At 41.8% G+C, this 21112-nt stretch overlaps 1 protein-coding gene across 1 annotated transcript in view; it reads right to left on the reverse strand.

Annotated features, from left to right (window-relative positions):
• Positions 1-21112, reverse strand: part of NDUFA9 (NADH:ubiquinone oxidoreductase subunit A9) — a 24405-nt gene continuing 3293 nt past the window's right edge. The window contains exons 2-11 of the mRNA XM_006273556.4: positions 20033-20206; positions 17471-17568; positions 17186-17277; positions 11868-12009; positions 9760-9862; positions 8979-9046; positions 8796-8872; positions 3828-3923; positions 2915-2981; positions 1-259 (exon numbers count right to left, since the gene is read on the reverse strand). Of these exons, the coding sequence (XP_006273618.1) occupies positions 89-259; positions 2915-2981; positions 3828-3923; positions 8796-8872; positions 8979-9046; positions 9760-9862; positions 11868-12009; positions 17186-17277; positions 17471-17568; positions 20033-20206 (1088 nt within the window). The 3' untranslated portion in view covers positions 1-88. The remainder of the gene's footprint in view (positions 260-2914; positions 2982-3827; positions 3924-8795; positions 8873-8978; positions 9047-9759; positions 9863-11867; positions 12010-17185; positions 17278-17470; positions 17569-20032; positions 20207-21112) is intronic.

The raw sequence follows: 21112 nt of genomic DNA on the forward strand, positions 1-21112 counted from the left end.
TACATGATTAACATAGGGATTTTATTCCATATGTACAAAAGCTTCCAAACAAAGCCAACTGGCACAACAGTTGTCTAAGCAGAAAGTGTTAGACAGGAACTGTCTTTGCTGGTTTTGCTTCGTCCACATGAGCATCCAACCAGCGAAATCTGCGGTGACGGCGCAGAACTTCAATTGCCTTTTCTTCTAATGGAGTTGGTTGAATGCCCAAGTCCTCAAAGCCGAAAAGATCAGGGAGCTTCTTGTCTGTTGTATGAAACTTTAAAACAAAGCAATAAGAACAAGTTTGCCAGACAGAATAGGCAGACCTATATCATTATTTAGCTATTACAGGAAATTTATCATTCACGTTCTAAATATTACTGAGCTCTCCTTATTCTCTTAGGGAAATAAACTGGTATGGATCACAGCACTGGAAACAAACTTCAGTGAGTTGCATGCAATTTGCTGCAATTGCCACAGTATCACTAAATCCTGAGAGGTTCACCTTTAGCCAGTTGGATCTTAATTTGCAAAATCCCCTTTAGCAAAAGCTGCTGGCATAAGATAGTTCCCCTAGGAAAGACTTATGTGGCATACTGCAGTATATCATGTGCCCTACCCACAAAGAATTAAAATAATGATGAACTTGCATTCACAAGAGCATATCTGGGTTGGAAGCTTTTCTTTTGCACTTTGACAGAGAAATAACACCAAACAACCAGTTTGGGACTTTGTACTGAGCTCACAGCCCTGTACTCATTCTGTTACTGATATGATCTACTAGTATTTAGCTGCCTGGTCCCACCTCTAAGGGCTGATGAAAAACTGTGTCAAACCAAAGCTCCCCAGTGCTTTAGGTTCAAATCTAATTACTCAAGGACAGGGCTGTTAAGAGTATTCTATAACATCGCTGGCTAACTGGCAGATATGGCCCCTGAGGGGCTTACATGCAACACCAGGGCTCCTGGTCTGGGTGCCACTCTCCCCTTTCCTCTTCCACTGCTACTAGAGCCCCTAAGCTTCCCCTCCCTCCTCCAGCTTCTGCTGCCTGTTCACAGAGCGGAGGGAGCCTGTGCCTAGATAGCAAGTAGGAAGAGACTGTGAAGAGTAGAGGCACCAGTCCAGAACAGTAGGAATTGCCTGTGGCATGATGGGGAGGCCGTACAGTGCACCTCTGCAGTGTGTGTTTTTGGGGGGATGGGACACTGCTCTGTGTGCTTCTGTTGGGGGGCAGGCAGGCAAGGGCTCAAGGAGCTCATGTGGCACATTAGTGACTTATATGGCATGGCGGCAGTTGAGGTACACATGGTCCCTGGCAGCTGAGGTTAGATGGCCCTGTTCTACCTCTTCCCAATCTTTCATTTCCCGGATAATACCCAAGTTTGAACTTAAGGTCACAAACAGATAAAGACATTCTGTTAGTTTAGCAACTCTGGGGTTGACTGAGCTAAAGAAAGGGCACCCCTGAGTATGACTGCTGCTCACAGCTAAATACATTAAAACCCCATTTAAGATCAGCATTTTTAGCTCTTCTCTTCACCAACATAGCCATAACACAGTATGCACCATTCACATTCATTTTATTTGCTGTAGCACTTCAGCCTCCCATCAACTGCACCACAGCTCCAAAACCCAGCATTAAAACGCACTTCCACTCCTGCTCAGCCACCTAATGCAGCAACTGCAGCATCAAACACTGATGAAGCTTGGCTGCTGCAGCTGCTCACCTCAAAACAGGACAACAGATGAAGGCTAGATTTGGATAAACACCAATGCTGTAGGCATCCTGCTCTGGTGTGGCCACAAGGGAACCAGAAGTAATTTAACCAACTGAGCTCAAAAGTGGCATGCCTCTGAGCTGAATGAATGCAGACTCTAAAAACCAACATAGGGCAGCTTTTTTGAGGGGAAAGAGATAGTAAAATTTGGAGTATGCTCTGGACTAGCTCATGAATAGAAAAGGTACAGCTACACTTAAAGATATCAGAGTAGTTTCCAAAGAGGATAAGAAACAGTTTTTGTTTCACAGATGGGGAAACAGATGGAAGCAACTTTGTCAAGGTCACACAGTGAAAAGATCTGGAAAGAGGATCCTAGGTGTCTTATATCCCCCCCAGACCATTCTGCCTTTAATTAAGACAGATGCTAGCCAAAAATTGGAAGACACACCTACAAAAGGTGTAAACACACAGTGGCTAACATGCAAATGGAGTACCTTGTCTTTGGTTTATTAACACTGGCTGAAAGCCATGCTTACAGTTGCAACAAGTTTAAGCAATAGCCACTTGACTAAAACCATCTCTTTTAGAGGTGTTTTTTATATGCAAAGCAATATTTTGCTTATGGGCCAGAATATCTTAGATTTCAATGTAAAGTTAGAATTTTGGTCATGCCCAATGCTGAAAGAGTTCACCTTGAGTTCTTATGTTCAGATGGTGCTGTGTTTAAGTCAACGGTCCCTCCTCCCACTATAAAAGATTTTTTTTTAAAGCATCTGCAATGTACTGCAGAAAAGACTGATATAAGTTTAAGTACAATGCAAGAAAGAATATAAAAATATGGAAAACCAAATCTCAGTTGCTGCAACCAGGTGGATAAACCTCTAAAACAGGAGTCAGCTGCACCCCACATATCTATTTGGACTAGCCTTCCCCTCCAGTCATGCCCATCTCTGACACTCCTCCCACACTGCTTCCAGCAGACTGTAGCTCCTTCCTTATGTTTTGAGACAGAAATGCCAACCCTGCCCACTCCTGTCCTTCCAATTCAACAGCGATGTAATCTACTCCTCAACCCACCTTCAGAAGTCTCAGCTTGCCCCTATTTCGCAACACATTCCCCTTGTTCCATGGGCTGCTAACAAGTGTAACAAATAATGCTTTTAACACTTTCCTGAAGACAATTATCTCCAATGGACATGCCCCACACCTACCCGATCCACTTTGTCTCTTGTTATCCAGGGTTCAAATGGATTCATCTCAAATAACCTGACAATTAAACTGTAAGCAAAAAGAACAGTTAAATGAGAGTATTATCATCTTATGCAGATGCACAAAAGAAAATACAAATGAACTTTTCAGACTTAATTTATCAATGAAATTAGCATGAGTCTGTTCTGTATTTAGTTTTTCTAACCAGGAACTCCACTTTAGACCGTTCAAAATGACAAGCAAGGGTCACTGTGGGAGTGAAGAAAGTTTAAAAAAAAACCCACATGAGAAAATATTGAAATTAAATGCTGAAACATAACATTATATGTTTATCCTTGCTCAAAATCAAGTTTCTTTGCAACTTTTCTAACAGCTGGTCCTGCAATCTGAGCCAGTGCGTGGAAAGTTGAGCTGAGTCCTTTCTTTCATCAGTTACATGGTAATGATGCTTCTGCAGACCAATTTGCACCCATTTCCAAAGGGAGCAGAGCAAGGTTTGCTGCTGTAGAATGAGCCAACAGTACTTGATAGAGCTCAAGGGCAGGAAAGATTCCAGTTTATTCCCTCATAGCTCCATTGTCTCTGTTGTGCTAAAAGTTAATTCACTTTGCTACTGAATGACGGACTAAACAAAGGGAGACTTCACTTTGTTTTGATTTACTACAGAGGAGGCTATTCAATAATTACGCAGTGAACATGTAAAGTAGAAAGTTACCTTAAAAGACAACCACAATAAAATGGACTCTGAATTAATTTTTGGCAAACCACAATGGTTATAATATCTCACAAGTGTTTAAGGAAAGTCAGTCTTCAATTCCACACATTGAGCCTATAACAGTATTTAATGACCAGTCACTCTTTACACTCCTACACCATAACAGTTGGCCATCTAAGCAAAGGAAGGAATCTACTTACTGATAGATGGAACGTGGAAGTGGATAGGGACGATATATTCTGTAACTAAGTGCATAAACATATTCTACCAGGTCATAAAGGAGGTATCGATGAGGCCTTAAAAAAAAAGAAAAGAAAAAAGAAGAAGTTGGGTAAATAGGCGAGGTAAGCTGTTTTATGCCTTTCTGCCTCTTATTGCAAGCATGTATGTAGATGACCCAATGTACCAAAATCTCATTTTCATCACTAATTTTAAGAGGGCAGTATAAAAGCAAACAAAATGACTGAAAGAAGATACTGTGCTGTTTGAAACAGAAGGGTACGAGTTAAGTGAAATGAACAAGCATCAAACAGAGCAGGATGATTCATATGTTTCTTCACACATTTTATTAACAAAAGTAGCTTAGCAACACTGAACTAAACATAACCATCAGTGCAAAGCCATTGCCTTCAGTAAGCTTACCATGGGTAAAAATGGACCTAGTACAGTTTTCTGACGTTAGGACTGACTTGCGCATGCCGAGCTAGATCCTATTCCATCCATTAGACTTCTAATCTATACTAAGCCATGTAAACACAACTCTGTTCCACCCCTGCTTGAATCCCTGAAAATCTGTTAATGCAAAAGATGAGGTGGCTCTTCTCTTCCCCTTACTGTTTCTGAGACTTCAGCCTTCAAGTGAAGATGCAGGCTCATTACAAAAGCAAGTTCCTGGAGCAACATGAAATAAGACTGAACTAAAGATACTTATGGTCAGATCCCATTCCATCTATTTGTTGCTTAATTGGACTTAATCACCTAATTGCAAACTTATTCCACCCCCAAGTCCCTGAGAAAAAAAAACCCACTCAATACACCTACTTTTGTAATACTACCACCATCCTAGCTTTACGACTAGATCACAACAAGCAGCGATGAAGAGGACCAACTAATCTTTTGAATCAACCTTTTTTCAGGTACTTAGGCACTTAAGTGTGATCCTATTCCACTCTGCTTAACAGAGAGAAAGGGATCAGGGTCCTTACCTGCTAACTGCCATTGAGAGGCCTAGCAAGTGAATAGGATCTGGCCTGCAGTGTCCTAACACCCAGGGCTTTATTCAGATGGCTTGGAAGGCAAAACACTCTCTCTCACAGGTCACCTATGTTCTGGGGCAGAGTGCCAAAAACATGTGCAATTTCAACTTCTAAGATGTTAGTGTGCAAGGAGCAGATGGTGGCGGAGCTGCAAGGGGCCTGATGCTTGTTGTGGCAATGCAGCCCCAGCCCTTTCCCTGCTGTCCGACCCGAGATGCGTGCGCCAAGCAAAATGCCTTTGTGTACCATGCCCTGGCACCTGTGCCAGGAGTTGCCTACCTCTGCTGTGTCTAAAAGAACTCAGTTACCTATCTTTAGCCCATAGCCTACAACAAATGTCGGCACTATATCTGTATCCTCTACTCTTTTGTTTGACTCAATTTCCCAAAATTTCTTTGCCCAAAAACTTGCTACTGCTTGGAGGATTTGATCCAGCAGGGAAAAAGACAAGGATAAAAAGGAAAAGAAAAAAAAAAAAAAAAATCACTGTAGCAGAAAGTGTTTTTCTGAACGCTAACACTTCTGGGAATAGAGAAGAGATGATGACACTTCCAAAGACACACATCCACATGGCTGAATAAGAGGAATGTAAGCTACTGAATTCCATCAGCCCTCCCTGGCAGTTCAATACCTCTCATTGCATAAACGAACAATTTATACAGTGAGTCTCTTCGCCCTACAGACTTCTCAATTCTCTGAAATAAATTCTTAACTATATTAGTCTGAAGTCAGTCAGAAAGTGGGATAAATATACACTTCTATAAGGCTAACTTAATAATATATATATAAGAAAGAGTGCACAAGCTTTTGTGAACCCAAGTTCATTTCATCAGATGTTGTGAAAGGACAACCTACAGCAGAGTATAAAGTGGAATAAGTGATCAGAATATAACAGGTGAGAAAGCAGGAGGGATATAGGGAGAGTGGCCTGAGGGGCATATAAGCAAAGAACCCATAGGAATGAAGGGAATGGAGTAGATTCGTCACCTAGAGTCCCTTGAGTATGATATTAATTTGCTTGTACCTGGTAAGAAAGATGATATCCAAGTGTACCTGAGCAAGTTTCTTGCACAGATCTATTCTACGTTGTCCTTTCACACCATCTGATGAAATGAACTTGGGTTCACAAAAGCTTGCACATGTGCGCGCACGCACATACACTCTTCATCTCATTTAGTCAGTCTATAACGGTATACATCTATCCTGCCTTCTAACCGACTTCAGACTAACATGGCTCTCTCTACCCAAGGATAGCACCACACTGAGCCAAATGACATGAACTGCAATCTCCATTAGGATTCTTTACCTGCCACTCCCACTGATTTCACCTGGATTTGTAGTCATGGCAACTCTACCATGGATTTCAAGCCAGTGGTTCTTGTACATTGCATTCTTATAAAGACACATAAATTCTATGCTCTACATAAAATGCTAAATGTCAACAATTTATGTCAAAATTTGCCAGAATTCTATCATTACTTCTTATGAATAAATCAAGTTGTGAATCAAATTCTTAAAGCTTTTTACTGAGCTTCCTACTTTCTAAGTTAGTATCAGATTCAACCAGCATAAACTATATTCTATTTTGATGGCTAAAAATCATTTGATCTAATACTGTAGATTTTTGGGTGAGGACATTCAAATACACTACAGCTTTAGCACTTTTTTTCTTTACTGTTCCTTGCTTTTCCATTCTTCTCATTTACCTATTAAACATTTAATTGCAGCAATGCCTATCAAATAATCAGACTAGGTCCTTACTGTATTAGGCACAATATAATCATTCAGGAAGTGACTACCTGAAGGGCCTATAGTTGAAAGGACAATATATAACAAACAAAGGAGATAAACAAAACAGACCAGAGTTGAGAAGTAAGGGGGGGGGGGGAAGGGAAACAAGGTATCAAACAACAGGATGGACAAACTCTTTAAGTGTTCAAGAGCATTTATAACATCACTTGCCTTTCACAATTTAAACACATCCCATAAAGTGAGGAAAGTATTAGAAAATATTTGTTTTTAAAAGTTTAGCACTTTATTTCACAACATTGTTAAACAACTTGAAATAGTTGCCAGTTGCTTCTATAAGAGGTCTTGTGAAGCTTTAGCCAGTCAAAAGTTCAAAAGATGGCCTTCCTGTGCTTTTCCAGAAGTGGCCTGAACTTCAGCTTCAAGAACTGCTTATTAAAAGGCACCTCAGATATTGCTATGTTCTTGAACCTCCAAATCCTTTGCAGAAAAAACCTGACACTCTATCAAATTCCTGCCTCTGACATCTGGGCACTGAACTCGTGGCATCTGACAGAAAGCCAAGATCTTAGACTTTGGAACTGTAAAAATGTTTGGGCGTTAGCTGACTGCTCTCTGCATTCATGTAGAAAGCTTGTCATCTAGCTAACTCCCTCCCTCCCAAAGTCGGGTCAGTTGCTCCTCCTACTGGGCCACAGCGCTGTAGTCCAACATATTTTTTCTATTCTAATAGGACTTTCTGGCTAAAGCTGAAGTGCATGCAACAGGGCTTGTCCTCTTGATTACTCCCTGTATTTCTAATACCAAGAAGGTAAAATCCCCTGTGTTCCTGCTGCCCGAACAATCTTTCAAATCTGCTACTTTCTTGTGTCTACTGTGTCAATCCATCTTCCTCTTGCACTACCATTTTGAAAAGTTAAGCATAATCTTCAGGTAGCATGACAGTTCAGGTTGGTTTCAGACACATAGCCTGGCTGCTAGGACACTGTTGCTCTTGAGTGGCTGTGTTTGAGCGCTCAGCTATATCATCATGGAGAATGACATCATAAAATGAAAATACTAACTCTCAGTGACCTATGCACATAACCCTGGAGAGCTTACATGGTAATAAATGTCATAAACTAATGAATATGGCAAAGCAATCAAGTCATAAATAGGCTTTTTAAATCCCAAACCTAGGCTGCTAATCCTTTTTTTTAGTATGATACTGTGCAGCTTTTCAGGAGAGTGCTTTGTAAACTCAGCTACTCTTTTGTTTTGTTTTCCTTTAAAACAGTAAACTACACATTGTACTTAATTTTGCTCTAAGCCTTGTCACCAATCTTATTTTTCCCTAGCATATTTCCACTTTTCCTACTAAACAACTGCCCAATTTGTTACCCTACTGGGCTCTCCCCGATGTTACCTTTAAATGCCAAACATAACCACAATCATTTAAAAATAAAGAGAAAATGAGCTATCACTACTTCATCAAGAAATTCAAAATGGAGCTGATAACTAACACACTTGTTAATTTTCAAGGAGGAATTCATAACTGACCAAAATTTTTAAATGTAAAGTGTGATGTTAAATTATACTTATTGCAGTGTTATTCAAGTGCTGGTGGTTTTCTGTACTACTAAAATAATGCATAAAAGCTCCTATTTAAAGTTACTCCACTTGCTTTGAAAGACACCCTTGACAGTATATACAGATTATGTTATTTGGTTCTATATAATGAGAGTTAGTGATTATAAGAAATGCTGCCTGCATTAAGCTTACCATAAATCAGAAAGACAAGAGATAAAATCCACAAGATAACATGCTGAATCCTATTTGCCTGTATGCTATTAGCCTTTCTTCTCCCTCTGAAGTATTAAAACTGTGAGTTCTACATGGTAAAACCTCCTATTTCTCTATATGTTCACAATACCCAATTCAAACAAAAAACCAAACTGGAATAAGAATGGGGGGGGGGGGGGGGCGCCGGCTGGGAGGTGGGAGCAGGCAAGAAAAAAAATTCAGCCATTTTATTATAAAATGGGGGTGGAACTTGCTCAGATTCAAACAGTATGCATAATGGGATGGATAAACAGGACTTGTGTTCTTTACATGTGCTGTGCAGTAAAAGATAACTGTAGTACTGTTTTAAGTGCATTTAGAAACAAAAAAAAAATAACCTACCCAGTCAATGTGTATGTTTTTCCTTTAGAATCAGGATCCTTAATTGCATTAATAATTGCCTTGGCTACATCAATCACCTATGAGAAATAAATACAAGTTTGGGGAACAGTAAATTTAAAAAAGCAAATATGCATTTTCAACAAGTAATCTGAAAGCAAGAGATTTTCTTTAACGAGGACTTACATATACAGGTTGCTTCTCTGTCTTCTTGCCAAAAGCAATAAGAGGCACACCACCAAGCCTACGCATGTCTAATAAAGAAAATATATCTGTAACTTTTCTGAATGGAATTAATAAATTAAACTATAGGACAAATATTCAATACATTTCGCTTCAGAGCAAGTTAAAAAAAATCCCAAGTGCTCCTATTGCCTGGATCTACTCTTAATACATGGTGCTTAGGTCAACTGATGAGCTCACAGCATACCTTCAGTTTTCTGTTTGACTAGAGTAATAAACATTATTACTGTTTGTTCTGATTAGCAGTGCAGAGCCCATGCAGTGTTGGGAGAGGGACATAGACTCACTTCCAACTTACACATCAGTAGCCAAATTCCTAAACTGGCTGCAGAATCTTAATTCTTGCTCATGCATAAGCCCTAAAGAAAACTCAGCTAAGATTCTGCAGTCCTGTACTGGAAATTAGGAATGTTGTGACCATACCTGTAAACTGAACTGGCTCTCTCTCAAAGACACCAGATGAGAACAAAAAATCTTAAAGCATAATGTCATTTTATCAGCTAGAAACTCTGAATATTTTTCCAGATCCATACAGGTCATCATTTTAAACACAGAGGTGCAGTTTTATTAGTTGACATAAATCATGTTAGCATGACAAAATGCAGAAAAGTTTTAATACAAATGTACCAATTCCTTTTAAGAGAGATATGCTCCCTTCTTCCTTCTTGGTCCCCCTAGAGGCAGTTATACAGAATACATATTGTTTTATTGTAAGAATGCATACTTGCATAATGATTCAAAAAGCGGTCTTCTCTTCCAAACATCTCAGAGGGCTTCATAATGATGGCATCTGGAAATTCTTCCCTCACTGCCAATTCTCCAACAGCCTGTCAATAAACCAACAGGAACAAAATGACACAATGTCTCATGAATTAGATGCGCTCTAAGCAGCCTGGAGTGATTTACAGTGTTGTTACTTCATAACATGGCAATCCTTCACAACATTCCAGCTACTAACTTCTGACAATATGCTACAATCCTATTTCATTTAGTCATTGGCTATGATGAATGATGTATCAATGCACAGTTCTCAGGGCAAGTCACAAAAGCACAACAGGCAGTTCATTACTAAATTCAAATGTAAATCACAGAGCTAATGTCTTCATTGGCAATAAAACAAACATCTACAGCTACACAGTTCGACAAGCTTGACTGCTGAAATTTTCTCCCATCCACTACTGTTTAAGACCAAGATCTGAAACAGGTCATGGGACTTAGGCCCCCATTAAACTATCCAAACAGTTGACAATTACACACACACACACTCACACACACACACACACACACACACACACACACACACACTTTAAATTCAGTTTCAGCTGACCTGTCTTCAAAACGCCTGACTGACCTATATAACAAGGCCAAACCATTGTACTTTGGTCCTGGTTTTTAAACTGTTGTACTATTGTAAGAAAGGCCACAAAAAGCCTAGCAATTAAAAAAAAAAGAAAAGAAAAGGAAACCTCAAGGTGGGACAGAAGTCATCACAGAAGAAAGGAACAAAAAAAAAAAAAAATCAGTACCTCCTAATAAGGGAGAGAGATCAAGTCCTTCTATGGATAACTGTATTGTAAGAAAGAGCTTATAATTACTGAATTTACTAGAATACAAGACAGTTCCCCACCATTTCACAAGGGTTGGGGGGGAACCCTTGTCTTGAATTCAAGTGAGGCATGGGAGGAGGGGCAAGCTGAAGCTGACTTTGGCCTCACCCAGGCTCAGTCAGAGCTGCAGCCACTCCTCCGCCCCTACCTGCCCCTCACAGCCTCTGCCCCGGTTTCCCCGCCCACCAACTCCAACTAAGGGCACAAACACATGGTTACTTTGGCTGCACATGGTGCATGCAGCAGCAGTGGCAGCAGCTATGGCTCGGAGCTGGCATCACCACAACTGCTGCTGCATGGCCAGGCAGGGCCACAGCGACCGTGTGCTCCATGTCCCAGGACACTGGATAAGCAGAAGCTGGGGGAAAGACAAGCAGCATAGAGGTTCAGGTGCTGGGGAGAGGGGAAGGAAGTAGATAGAGGCAGTAGGGAGAAAGAAGTAAGAGGTCAGGTTACTTGACCACCCCCTCCCCGCTGCCTGGCTCTCTACCACCTGCCCCACCCCCCACAGTAGGTCTGCAGGACAAATTTAAGAAAACCCTCCAATAATTAGCTTCAATGCATGAAAAATTATAACAAATTTATATTTTCCATTTCTGGAATCTAATTATTGGGAGGTCATCCTTCAATTCAAAGTCATCTTCAATTCAGGTACATACAGTAAATTCAATTATATGATCAATGCAAGACCACACTGTTGAAGTTATTCCATTCCTCATCCCCCTAACTCCTTCAGGCTGCCTACCAACTTCTCTGTTCCTGTGCCACATGACTCCCAACCTTTATGTCTGTTCCCAAATCTGAGCCTATTTTTGTTGATCAAACCTATTTCTTTTTCTTTGTGACAGTAGTTGAGATGAGGGATACTTGCAAAGGAAGTTATATTAGAAGTCTAATTCCTCTCATTTCTCCTTGGAACTCACATCAAGAACAAAGTAGATTTTTATATACACGTTAACTGTTGCAGCAGAACCTCATTCATTGGGTGGAAGCCAAACTTTAGGAATTTTCTGTTAGGAAACTGCCTCCCACTAGTTATATTTCAATGTTCTTCAAACAATAGGGATATGCAGCTAAGACTGGATACAAACAGTATGCCAGAAAACACAATTTAACAGAAGGATTCAAAAGTAGAAGACAATCAAATAGATGTTCTTCAAGCAGATCTGACAAATGAAACTTTTCAGCCCTCTGAATAAGTTATGTAAACAGACTTCAGACTTACTTTATTCTTAAGGTACTTGGAAGGACTTTTCATGTCAGCATTCAGGTGAGAGATATGAATAAACTTTTCTACACCAGCTTCCCTGCTTATCCGGGCAATATCTCTAGGAATATTTACAAATGTGTCTTCAAAACTGAAGCTTCTAAAATTTAAAAAAGAGTGACATTACTTTAAGATACTCAACGCCAGCCAAATGTGTTATATGGCTCACTGCTGAGCATTTCCTGACCACATTGCAGAAGCCTGTTACAATACTATTTGTCAAAAAGCATCTTTAACCAAGCAACTGTCAGTAGATTAAAAACACAAAATGCAGCTCAGATGTGGCAGAACAGTACAGTAAAGGCAAACATACCGTGTATTCTTACTTTCACTATAGTTAGACTAATGCACAGCTTGAAAAATCCATTTAAACATAACAGACTACAACAATCCTGAAACTTCCTCCAAGGGAGCATTATTAATTTCAGCAGAAAATACACTTCCCTTTAAAAACATGTTTCTAGCCCTTTTGGAAAGCTACCTTTCAATTAAGTGTGGAAATCTTTTGAAAGCCATCTAACTCCAGCGCCACCACTGCTGCCCCATTTTCTGCAAACTGTAGGATTGAAGAAGGCGTAGTAAAAACTGATGTCTATTTAAAATATGTGGACAGCACCCAACCTGGCAAGAACAGAGTCAGATTCATTAAGCTGCTACTCAGGAAAATCTGAGCAGCTTCAGAGACAGGCTTGACACTATTCACTGAGAAGCAGGACAAACTGAGGCAAGGTTTCAAATTTATCAAATGCCTATTTACTGAGCAAGATAGCAGCACCTTCGCCAATTCTTGCAAGCCAGGCTGATGCACTATAATCTAGCAGGGGTATAGGTTGTAACCATGTTGGTCTAAGGACACAGGCAGACAAAGTTCTTTGTGTAAATCTGATATCTTTTATTAGACCAACTAAAATAGTTGGAAAAAATTCTTCTTTGCAAGCTTTCGGGTACAAACACCTATTGTTAGGCTGAGGAAGCGTCTGCAGTTGGTTTGTGCAGGAACTCCAGCAACCTTCCAGTTATACAAAAGCTGAAAAAGGAAGGATTTGACTTCTCATTCCAAGAGGCTATTGGTGGAAGCACTCGGGCCTTCCATTTACATCCATCTCTGGATACCAGACACCTTGGTCAAATGCCTCTCTCTTCCTATTTGCCAGAACTCTACAGATCATTGAAAAACAATGCCATCAAAAAGTTACTTTCAAACAAGCTAAACGTAATTTGGTGTTGGACAATTCTAGGAATTTATACTTGCCCAACTCATTAAAAAAAAAACAAACAAAAACCAACAAGGATGAACGTTATGTCTTTGGGAACTAATAAGCATCCAAACAACAGGGTAAGACTGGATACAAACAGTATGCCAGAAAACATAATTTAACAGAAGGATTCAGAAGAGAGAGTGTCAAATAGATTTTAAGGCCATTATGATGGTCAGTCTGACCTCACGTACAGCCCAAGCCACAGAACATCACCAGGCAGGCTCCTGCATCAATCCCAATTTTTCAGCTAAAAGCATGTGAGCTACTTATTAATTGTATTATTGTAACAGTCAGGGCCAGGACCCCACTGGGTAAGGCATTGTAGAAACAGACCAAAAAAAGGACTGTTAAATTTTTGTTAATATTTAGTATGGGTAAAAAGTGGTATTTCAATAACCAGAGAATCTTCTCCTAGATAAACCATACAGCAGAGAAAGAGCTGTTTAAATAAGCACATGATCTAAAACAAATGGAGATTCTGTGGGTAGATCAGAGACTGCCTAAAAATGTTATCTACTGCCACAGTTTAATCAATTTTTGCATTTCCTGAGATGAACAACAGGAGTTCAAAGGTATTCTTCCAATTCTAACAATAGTGGGCATGAATCTCTCAACAGTTTAAATATACATAATCATTCATAAACCAAGGGTCTAAAGCAGTGAGTCTCAACCAGGATGCCGCCAGATCCAGTTCTTGTGAGGTGCCACGCAATGTTAGCACTGTTAGGCATACAAATATGATTCAGAAGATAAATCTAGAGATTTCAAAGAGGAATTTATTACATTATAAACATTCTGAGCCATCATGGTCTTTCTGAGATCTTTGCAACAAATAAATTGCTCTATTTTTTTTTTACTCTAACTACAGAAAACTAAGACCTGGAATTTTCTGAAGGATGCCTTCAGTCCAAAATGGTTGAGAACCAATGATTTAAAAAATAAGATATTAAATAATATGGACCCTATTAAATGCCTGGAACAATAGACAAATGGTCTTTGAAGCAAGTAGACAGTAGACTTAAACAGCATAAAGAGGCTAAAATGATTTTTTTTGCAGAAAAAAAGGGGGGAAAAAAAAAGAGTGAGACAGTGCCTTTATAAACTAAACATGAAAGTCAACTTAGTGCATTAGGCATGTCCCTCAAAAGCTACACAGCAGGCTTGTCTAGAGCAGAAGCAGGCAAAGTCCAGCCCACAGGGTGAATAGGGCTCATGGTGGACTCCAAAGCCCCTGCCCGTGTCATTCCAGCCAGTGTCCATGGAAACCCCAGGAACAGCGGGGCTGTGACAGTGCAGGACCAGGTTCTCCATGGACACTGGCCTGAGAGGTGCTGGCAGGGAGAACGGCTGGATGGGGAGATGCTCTGGTGCCAGGATCTTGTGGCTGTGACAACGTGGGCCAGAGGCGGGGCAGAGCCATGATCTGCTGCCTGCATGCCCCTGGGACAGCATAATCACAGCTCTGTCCTGGCTCTGGTCTGTGTTATCACTACCACAAGGCCCCAGCCCCAGCACACTCAGCCATGCACACTGCCAGCGTGAAGAGCCAGTCTCCACAAAGACCCTGGCCCCACACTGTAATGGCCCTACTGCTCCTGGGGTCTCCATGAAGACCAGTCAGAATGATGTGGGCAGGGCCTGCTGGGAAATGCAGTCCAGCCACTGTCCAGATCTGCCATTTTGTCTACCACTGACCTAGAGTCAAAAGTAACTAGAAGTAGATAATTGCCAGTCTGGAAGGCCATGTCAGCTTCAGAACCGTACTCAATACCAACAAGGAGGGGGAAAAAAAGAGTAATACGAATTCAAGTCACACAACTAATATAAAGTCTAGTGGGGGGAGGGGGGTTGTGTAGACAGTACTTAAAAAGCAATGTTAAGCAAGTGCTCAGATTTACATAGGAAGAGATAGAGCCTACTAAAAGTATACTTTCAATTTGAAACAAACATTAGGTTTCAAGGGGTTAAAACTTTGTTCTAAAAATTGCACAAATATTAATAAATTAATGGTATTAAAAATAATGAGGGCATCTCCTTATGAAACTAAGAGCATCCATTACATTTATTTCAATCAGATGGAATTATTTCAGCCACAGCTGGAGGAACTCTCTGCTAGCTAATTACCTTTATTACTGTGTACAAAAGAATACGAAAAACCTGATCAAAACTTATGCTAGGCCAAAATTTAACCCTGTATCAGAGTAGCATTTTTAATCTGAATACCTAGCTCTTGCATCTGCTGCAAGTCCTATGAACACTCTTGAACTACAAATGTTAATCCATGCTTACTGTCTTAATTGCCACAAGTGCCAACATATATTAGGATTCTGAGAGAAAGGGCATCAAGCTCATCCAGCCCCATGGGCCAGGTAAGTGGCATGGGACTGATTTGTGGGCCTGTAACAGGACGGGACCCCATGGGAGCTGTGATGCCTCCTAGTGGCCGTACAATTCCTACCCAGCTCAGTCTATAAGATACCATCCCTTTACTTTTCACCTGCTATGCCTTGTTCTTATTAAGAGATTGAAGAGGGCCTGGCTTCTTGGGCTGCAGCCCTTGTCCCCCCACTTCCTGGAATCTCATCTCTGTCCCTCCTAGGCTCTGGGTCTCCTGGCCCTATTTGCCTTTCACAGTCTCTTGTCAGGATTTGGGCCCCTGGCCCCAGTCTGCTGCTCCACTCTGCGCTGTGGGCTCTCTAGCCCTATCTCCGCCCATCCTGGGCTATGCTGAAGTTTGCATCCTGCTCTGGTAAAGCTAGAGCCTCATGTGCCACCCTGGCACTCTGGAACCTCCACATTTCCCTTTTTAGTCCCACACAGTCCAGCAGTTTAAACTATAAACAAAACTATAAGCTTTCCACCTGTACTACAAACTACCCCACTTCGGTCATATTCCCCTGCCCTACTTGCAGGGCCCTTGTATGTTCAGGAGACCTCCAGGCAGTCCTCTGTAGCCTCTCAGCTTAGGAGCTCTTTCCCTTATGGCTTTCAGGGACAGACTGACTGCTCTGGCTCAGCACAAGGCCTGTATCTTGCAGGACCTAACCTTTTCTGGTCAGGTGACCTCCCCAGCTTTCCACAGGCACTTTCTGATTAAGCTTGTTGGCTTTATCCCATGGTAGCTTACTGTTGCTGCTGCCTAGGTGATGCAGAAGTGTCTCGTCTCCCTTCCCAAATTCAAACTTACTGGACTATTGTGAGGTAACCTGCTCTGCAATATGGCCTTCTAGCCTATATTTTTCCCCCGGCTTACAATTTTCCTTATAATTAGCTCCTGTTATTTGAGGAGGAAGAATCACCAGGAAGAGCTTTCTCACTCTCTGTTACAGGGCCTAATTGGGCCAACAGACCAGCCCTCACAGCCTGGAATCAACGTGTGCCCCAGACCAGCCCTGAGAACAGTATGTGCCAGCCCCTACATGCACCACACAAGGCCAGGGCACGCAAAGCATATGCGGCCTGTCTACGGGCCCAATCCAAGCCAGCCCTGGACCCAGCATACAGGGGTGGTCTAGCACAGTGCCAGTCTGTGAGTCCACTCCAGTATGTGACCTGGATGCACTATGCAGTGCACAGGGTCAGGGCTTGTGCCAGTGCATGCTATGCACACTAACTACATACAGCATGCAGGGCCTGACCAAGAACCACAATCAGCACTGCGGGCCAGAAGATAGGTTTCAGTGAGCAATATCTGGCCCAAAGACCTTATTTTTGAGTAAAGGTGTCTCTCTGGAGTAAAGGTGTCTCTCAGTAACAGAATAGAACTCATGTGCCTTTAACTATGGAAAGAACGTTCAATGTACCACAGCTTATCCTCAAGAGCCCTGTTAACTATTTGAAGAAAGAGAAGAACTGTAACATAGAAGACTTCAGTCTTTTTTTTTTTTTTTAAATACCCATCTATATATATATATATGGGTAAGATAATACCAGAGTAATCATGTATTGCATATGTGCTGCTACAGTACCCAATACCTGTTACGAATCTATCCAAACAGAGACAAAGAAGAAAATTACTTTGTTTCCCATTCTTTTCCAACAAGATTAATGACCACATTGCTGTTTTCCACGGCTCTTTGGATAGTGTCTTTGTCCCTGCAGTCCCATTCCTGTAACCAGAGCATGAAAATGGGAGAGAGATGAGACAGCATACAAATAAGCATGATTAAAAAAAACTCTCTCGTCCATCTTCCATGCAGAATTTAAACAACCACTAGAGATCTTGCGACATGAATTCTTAACAGACTGCCGAGAATAAACCAAATGTAAAACCACTACTAAACCCAAAGCCAAAAGACTTACCAAGAACACAATTTGTCCCAGATCACCCATTGGGCGAAGATACATGAGGTAATACTGATCACAGCGATAGGGTAGGATTATGTTGGATCCAATACGGCCTAAATGTTCCAAAAAAAAGTTTGATTTTTTTCATACAATTACATAACTTCAAAGAGGTACTGTTGTGAATGTATTGCATCTCTTGTTTCAACTATAGTCGGAACAATAGATAAACAAAATATCTCAGAAGCTAGTAGTAGCATAAAAATAAGTTTATCAATGGCCAGTTATAAAAAATTATAGCTGGTATGAATGCATTAGACGTCATCTCTTTTTTTAGGTTTACAGAAGTCACTAACTGCAAGAGAAAAAAAAAACCTGCAATCATTTACCACGCACGGCTTATTTGCTATAATCATACAATTAACTAGCAGAAAAAGTGCTGTATCTAAGGAAATTTGATTTGCACAACGGTTAATTCATATTTCCTAAAAAGAGGAGCATTGCTTGAAAATGTAAATCAGAACAGACAATTTTAAAATGATTCCTGTTTAAATGAAAATTAAAGCATACTACTTCAAAAAAATACCCGCATATAATACATACCTGTTTTTACCCATAGTGTGTGTGTGTATCACCTGACATCTCATTTGTGCCATAAAAAGTTTTATGGAGGCACAAATGGTGAGATAATAAATAGATGGTGCTACCCTTTGTCACATCATGTCAAAGGAAAATCAGTGATGCAACACAGAGTAGTAATAGATTCCACTGCTTTATTGTGACAGACATCTATTAGCTCTATGGTGAGAGAGTAGAGCAGCCTGAGCAACTGATATTCTCCAACTATCCTGGGTAGGGAATCTGGGGTGTTTCTCTGTAAGCAGGGAAGTTGGGGTTCCCTGCTCAACCAGACTCAGACCCCACCTGATTTCAAGAGCAAGTCTGGCTTAGTAGGGAACATCCCTCCCCCAGTCAGCTAGACCATTCTGCCACAATTGCAGGGGGACAGGTCTAGCTGAGTGGGGAAAGCAAGGAGATCACACTGCCCCTTGTTTTGCACTGTCAAGGCCATATCAAGGGGTGATTTATGCTTAGCCAAATGAAGCAGATCAGCTGTGCTGCAACACATCATGGCAATGCTGATCCACCTCATTAGGCAACATCTGTTTCTAGCCTTTATGAACAACACTGAAAGCATAAGAACTACGGGTGCACCGACAGAGATTTTGAGGGCCAATACCAATAGGTGATATTTAAAGAGGCATATTGGCTGACACTGATCCAATTTCTGATACAGCTGTCTCCAGCTGGTAAGTCCGGTGTGGAGGAAGGGGAGGCGGGAGGGAAGAGGAGTTTGGGAGGGGGGCAGATCAAGGCCCCTTACGGTGAGGGATGGGGCAGGGGCAGCTTGCACCCAGGGAGGGCATGGGGGGTGCAACATGTGCACCCTGGATCTGTGCGAGGCGGGCAGCAGCTGCAGGGTGGAGCTGGAACCAGCGCTATTGGGGGGGGGGGGGGGGGGGCGGCTCTTCTTACCAGGGGCTGGGCTCGGAGTGGGCTCTGGTGGTGCTGGGAAGAGGCAGCAGCCACCCTAAATTTTGCTGCAGCTCCACTCCCAGCCCCGCACCATAGCCACGGCTTTTCCCAGTGCTTGGGTGGAAGTAGGGCATTCAGCCAGGACTGCACCAGACAGCAGTGCAGGGCTGGGAGTGGAGCTGCATTGAAATGTGAGGTAGCTGCAGCCTCCTCCTAGCGCCGCCAGAGCTGCTTTGAGCCCAGCCCCCAGCGTGAAAAGCCCCACGTGGCGCCGGCTCCACCCTACAGCTGCTGCCTGCCCTGCACCACGCAGATCTGGGGGTGCATGCCCCCCCACACCTGCAGGGTTCAAGGAGTGGTGGGAGCCACCCCGCGAGCCACGCCTCTGCCCCATGCCCACCCTGCCTGGGCAGCACCTGTCCCTGCCCCCTCCCTCACTGTGGGGGACGTTGATCTGCCCCTCCCCCGCTTCCAATTTACCAGCTGAAGGCAGCTCTCCACACTTCTGGCTCTGCTCTGCACTGCAGCTGCGCGCAGCACAGACATTTATTGGCCAAATTATTGGATGCATCGGGCTGATATCCGATATATACAATTTTCTTTATATCAGTACTAAACTAATATCAGACTGATATATCAGTGTACCTCTAATAAGAACTGATCATAAGCTCCATCTAATCTTTGAATTCACAATTCTCCTCCAGACATTATTCCCATTAACTTTAAAATGTCTTGGAATTCTTCTGTACCTCCTTGTTCATAACCAAAGATCTTGTGAAAACAAGCAAGATCTCACTAGCTGTCATACAGTCATAGAGAAGTAGGGCTGGAAGAGACCTCAAGAAGTCATCTAGTCCCACCCCCCACCTGAGGCAGGATCATCCCTACCCTAATTATTCCATATATTAAACACCAGAAACAATCCTGTACTGGTCCATTCCTAAGTTCCAATGCTCAGATGTCTATCTTAACTGTGCAGGCTTAAACATGTCCCTAATTTGGATGCGTGTCTGCACTTGCAATAGTTATTTATGAGAACATTACCTAGGCGGTTGACAACGTATCGCCCCAGAAACCCTGTGGCCCCAAAGACTGTGGCCACAATTCCACTAACAGAGGAACGGCCGCTTCTTCCATGAGGGAGCACAGCATAATGCACATGGCGGTGCTGCTGAAGGACAGGTGATGCAGATGAAGATAATGCAGAAACCCTAGAACCTAAAACATACAAAGACAGACAGCATATAAACTCACTTCAAGAGGTATTATTTGAGAGATGCAGTTGAAGCTAAGCTGGCTTTTAAGTGGTAGCTTTTTTTTGAGGGTAATAAAATGTAACATTTACAAAGAAACCAACCCCCACTCAAGTTTCCCATGATTTACCTCATGTCAAGATAAAATATTTCAGGGAAGTTAGGAATAGTCAGAAAAGTAGTGGGTTTGGAAGCAGAGAGAAAGTTCAGGGGAATAAAAAAAGCGTAAGCTCATGCTAAGATAAGCAGAAAAGGGGTTAACAGAGGGATATTTAAGGTATTGCTATAAACAGAAAAGGCAATTTTGGTAGAGACCCAGAAGAGAAGAATGTTCTTCCCTCCTAATCCAGAAGGAACCAGCAGATTCACTACTTTGCTACCCTGCTTAAGAAAGATTTTCCAAATTAACTCTTTTGATCCCCTGTGCTTGTTTTTTTCCTTCCTGGAATAGAATAGTAAGAAATTAATCAACTGTATGCAAGTCACAGTGACAAGCTATATATTTGTTGAGGCTAGCACAAACAAACCATCAAAAACTGTCAACATACAGATTCAAGATACACAAGCAAGATCCTTATAAATATACGCAAAGCTACTTCATTATCTTTCAAATCCTTCCATAGAACTCTTTTCCTATTCTTCCCACAAAAGGACTGACAATAGCTTAGCCACTCTGACAGTGATACCACTGTTTATCACATTGACCAAAACAGTCTCATATATGAGAATAAGTCAGAGGAGTACAAGGAAACACCTGCTGTTTCTTGTCTTCATATTTCGCCTGTACGATCTGAGACATGGACTACTTTTTGTTCTGCAGTTGTACATTATCTACAACAGCAAATAGGAGTCTCAAGTACTAGCACTATAC

The sequence above is a fragment of the Alligator mississippiensis genome, chromosome 4 (assembly GCF_030867095.1).
Source record: "Alligator mississippiensis isolate rAllMis1 chromosome 4, rAllMis1, whole genome shotgun sequence".
In the NCBI taxonomy this organism is placed as follows: domain Eukaryota; kingdom Metazoa; phylum Chordata; order Crocodylia; family Alligatoridae; genus Alligator; species Alligator mississippiensis.